The sequence below is a fragment of the Nematolebias whitei genome, chromosome 10, assembly GCF_014905685.2.
Source record: "Nematolebias whitei isolate Nwh7 chromosome 10, NemWhi1, whole genome shotgun sequence".
NCBI lineage: Eukaryota > Metazoa > Chordata > Actinopteri > Cyprinodontiformes > Rivulidae > Nematolebias > Nematolebias whitei.
Genome location: NC_056507.1, coordinates 10,081,308 through 10,086,162, shown reverse-complemented (window position 1 = coordinate 10,086,162; position 4,855 = coordinate 10,081,308). Strand labels below are relative to the sequence as shown.

The following is a 4,855-nucleotide window of genomic DNA, read 5'->3' as shown; positions in this document are numbered from 1 at the left end:
TGGATGGATGGATGGATGGATGGATGGATGGATGGACAGATGGATGGTGGATGGATGGATGGTCGATGAATGGATGGATGTAAGGATGAATGGACAGATGGGTGAACGGTGGATGGGTGATGGATGATGGATGATGGATGGACAGACACAGACTTTTTCCCACCGTGGTCTACCTTGAACCTAGGTCTGGGTCCACATGTTGACCAGATGTTAGGAATCGTTACCTTCATTTTCTGGTCTTTCAGTTCGGTTCAAGTCTTAATTGACTGGTTAGAACCTGAACTTGTGTTTTTAAGTTTTGCCGGGAGAGGATTTATCTTCTCATCACAATGTTCTGCTCACAACCTTCATTGCTACATCTCCAAGGTCAAGGTCACATATCAAGGTCAACGTTAAAACAAGGTCTGTTTTTGTCTGGACCATAAGTTCTGATCCACTCGAGATAATTTAATGAAACCTGATACACATAGCACCACATCACCCCAGCTCTAGCATCAAGGTCACAAATCAAGGTCAAAGGTTAAGGTATTGGCTTGTCCAGGCCATTGTTATAAATTGCTGTATAATGGTTTGTCAACAAACGTATGATGTGTTGTATACGGTTCAGCATGTTGTGAACAGATCTGATGTAGAACTTGTTTTCCGACCTTCACATGACCTTCCACTATTCTTCGTGCTTCAGGTGTCTTTCCGCTCTAACAGCCATAACACAAAGACTGCTGTTGGTGTGTTAGTCTGCCAGATGTCAAAGGTTCAAATAAAGCCCCATAGATGAGTTGGAGGGCTCAGGCCTTTCAGGGCCCGTTCGTTCTTTTTTCCTGTGAAAGCTAACCGTTAGCCTCCTGTGTTTTCTCCTGCAGGCGGATGCTAAGATGGTGTGCGACGTGGTCAGTCGTATGGAGGACACGGAGCCTTACTCCGCCGAGCTGCTGGGGGCCATGATGCGCCTGTGGGCCGACTCGGGCATCCAGGAGTGCTTCAGCCGCGCCCGGGAGTACCAGCTCAACGATTCAGCGCAGTAGTACGTGCACGCCGCCGAACATCGGTTTAACAAACGTTGAAGCACTTCTTCATTTTAATATAACCAGTTAGTTGATCAGAAAACATGAATATACCCGACAACACCAACAATTCAACTATTTTCTTTTTACTTTAAGGTTTCTGTTTTATTTCCAGTGTTTTTTTTAATTCTCTGAGACTTTTTTTAAAATGATGCTAAACTGTTTTAATATCCAGGATCTATGAGAAAATAATTTTTTTAAGCCTTAGCGTTCCTCGAGGGGAATGCATTTCACCCTCCTTCAAACGTTTCTTGTTGAGAAAAGATAAAGATAAAAATAACTTTAAATGACCTAAACGTTAAACACGCTCGGAGTATGTGCTGGTGATGACTCTCAGCTACTACCATATCAGAGTTAACCTCATTGCATAGTAGTCCCTTGATTATCGTGGGGGTTACGTTCCAGATACCACCATGATGGGTGATAAACAGCGAAGTAGGAACGCTACGTAATTTTAACAACAGACGTATATGTACTGTACAGTACTGCAAAAGTTTATATGGGTACTCACCAGCTCTGCAGACCAGCAGCTTGGTTCTGGTCGGGCTCTGTTCCGGTTCAGCAGACCTACCCAGCAGTGATGGAATCCAGGTTGATGTACGCGTGGATAATTGAGCTTCAGGATTATGAGCTTCATAGATCGTTACTTCTGACTTTGCGTTGCAAAACTTTTCTTCCATTTTGGCAGAAAGCGGTGCCCAGAAGCTCTGTTGGCTTCTAGGTAATGCAGTTCTTTTGACTGGTGATACAGTATAAGCTTATTGAAAGAAAACTACAAAATGGTGGCGCCTGTCAGAAGTATTTTTTCGTTAGCTTGACTTTAATGTGAGCCGTACCATCCCAGTCACATGAGTAATATTAAAGTTGACAATCATGTGTCGTGTACAATCTTGCGTTGAAAAAGCAAGTCCACGAAAGTCGAACCGCGACGTAGCGAGGGACTACTGTATCTCTAAAACTGACAGCGCTAAAGCTTTTCGTTGTGTCGGCTAAGGTTTATTAACTCCGGCGGCCATCTTGACTGGGTTGCATCTAAAAGTCAGTGAGTCGTAGACGCACATCCAGGATATACTTCATAAAAATCTGGTCAGTGGTGCATGAGATATTTTGCTAACAACATTAACACCAAAGCTGATGTGATGGGAATGACTCTCAGTTACTACCAGACTACGTTTTAGCTAATTATCTGTGGCATTGACTGAATTATAGCTATTATTGTGTTTTTAATGCTGGGGCGGCCATCTTGAATTGGCTTGTTTCTTTTGCTTCATTTTGCAACATTTTGAACTTTTCTTTCTTCACTTTCAAGATTTTTTAAAACAAATTCAGAAAAGATTTAGGAAATTATTTTTGTGTTTGTTTGGATTTATGCATGTTTATCCTGTTTTTTATCTCCTGTCTTAAACATTTGTTGATATTAATTCAAATAAGTGACATTTATTTAATTTAAACTCGGTGTGAGCTGAAAGCGTCTCAGGCTTTTAGAAATAGTTTGTAGAATGGATTTATTTTCTCCAGATGTGGTTCAGGAGTCCAGACGTGGGTTTAGATGATATGTTTTTTGTCTGTTGGGGTACTGTTTCAGTCTCCTCAGACTGAAGAAGTCCTTTGGATGAAGGATGAAACGCCTCGTCAAACAAAGAAACCGTCCAGATGACCTGACTGAACATTGTTGCATATAAAGAACAGAAAATGAGTTTAAACAAGAATAAAGTGCAGATGGATGAGATAAGGGGCGGAGCCTCACAGGTGCAGAAATCAAACCCGATTCAGAAGTGACCGTAAACTCTGCGAGGAACTCGTTTCAAAGGTTAAGGTTGAAAAACGAGCAGATAATTGTTCAAATTAGACGTCAGCAGGCGCTTGGCGGTGGGCTCAGTCTACCAGGAGCTGTCCGTGTGTTTGTCTGTTGCGGTAAATGTCACATTAAAGATTGATGCTCACTTCCTGTTGTGTTGCTGCTCACAGAGCAGCCAATCAGGTGAGAGGACAGCTGACATGTGATCAGACATCACAAACACATCAGAAGTTTGGAGATTTTATTGGTTTTATTTTCCTGCTGACTTATGACGTTCCTGGTCATCCTCATGAAGGAGGAGCCGTGTCTGTCACGCGTGTAGCGTGTTTTTAACCTTCAGAGAGCTGCACCCTGAGACAAGCAGGTCTTGCATCGGTCCTGGGTGGACTGACCCATCTACCACAGAACCACACTGTGCTGAGCTTTACCTTCCTGTGTTTGTGACACCGTCAAGGTTCAGAAACACACACAGGGTGGGAGACGGACGTTCGACACGCGTGTGGCCTCGCTGTTTGGGTTTACTTTACTGAAAATCTCTGAGAATCAACAGATGGACCCCTGAAAGCTGCAGTTCGGCTGTTTAAAGACCAAACCTGCTGTCGTCACTTCTTTAGCGCATGCTGTCAGCTGCTTTAATGTTGTACTGATGAGGATTAAACGTCTGCATGGCTGTAGTTGTTATACAACGTAATGTTCATCACATCAACAGAATTGTTTCCCTCCATCGATCCAGAGTCCGTTTATTTTGTCCCAGGCTTTAAAATGTTGCTTCAGCTTCCCCAAGTCGGCACAAGAGTCGGCGGTAAATTAGTGCCCGTAAATCTCATCCAAACTGACCCCGGAGCTGGTTACCATGCAGAAACTGTGACTTGCGTCCGACACCTTGGGACAAATTGAAAATGTGCACACCTTACAGATTTAAACGAGATGAGATGGAGATCGTGTCGCAAGTCAGACTTGCTTCTGGACTTGTATAGATCCTTTCTGTTCTGAGTTTTACGACCCAATCTGTGTCCTCATTTATCCGTCCACACAGACATATACAGCGCTTTAGCTATCTGCAGAGACAATCTGAATAAATCATTCTGTAGAGACTAATCAGTGCTTTAGCTCACATCCATACACCGATAGGACTCATTGGAGGTGGTTCAGCTGTACAGGTCCAAAAAGTACATGAAAATAAAGTTTAATCTTAATTTTAGGCCTTTAAATTGTTTTTAAATGTCCAAATTTGTTCCTTTTAAGTCCTAAAGTTAGTTTAGTTATGTCCTAAATTTGTCAATTTATTCATTGTCCTTTAACTTGTGCTGTGAGTTTTTGTGTCTGTAGTTCTGTCTGATTTAAGATGGTTTTAATTAAACTCAAAGTCCCATCATGCCTCAGTCCTGTCAGCAAGACTCGGACTTTTTAATAAAAGTCTCTGGTTGTTCTGATCCTGAAACTAGTTTTGTTGTAGCTTGAAATAATTTTACAAAGACTGGTTTTCATTTAGGTCTTTAATTTAAATCGGAAAGGTTTTTAAAAGTCTTCAGTTTTACTGACTGACACTTATAGAGACACAAATGTAACTTATCGTGTTTACAAATATTTATTTCCTTTATTGATTTTATTTTAAATTATTCAAACATGAGGACAGTACATGCACGTGATGTGAATGTGTCAGATTTAGTCATACAGACTCATCTGTACCTGATGTCCCAGTTTCAGCAGCTGATGTAAAATAATAAACTAAACTCAAACAGAAGTAGGTTGTTAGTTTTTGTGTTATAACTTGGTCTTGTCTTAATCCAAAGGTTTTTAGAGGTTTTAGTCCAAAATGTTTAATTTAGACTTAAGCTTCCATGATAAAATTCGGGAGATTTAAAAGTTGTTTCATTTTCAGTTAAAAATATTGTGGCGAGATAGAGATATTCAGTCAGTTTATTTATATAGCTCCAAGTTAAATTATTGTGGTCCCAGTGTTGTTTTCCATGTAAACCCTTCCAGTGGTCCCATT

The 4,855-nt window shown here is 41.2% G+C and overlaps 1 protein-coding gene across 1 annotated transcript in view; it reads left to right on the top strand.

Moving 5' to 3' along the window:
- Positions 1-4,855, top strand: part of LOC119416132 (guanine nucleotide-binding protein G(o) subunit alpha) — a 105,792-nt gene that overhangs the window by 74,181 nt on the left and 26,756 nt on the right. The window contains exon 4 of the mRNA XM_037683322.1: positions 861-1,021. Within this exon, the coding sequence (XP_037539250.1) occupies positions 861-1,021 (161 nt within the window). The remainder of the gene's footprint in view (positions 1-860; positions 1,022-4,855) is intronic.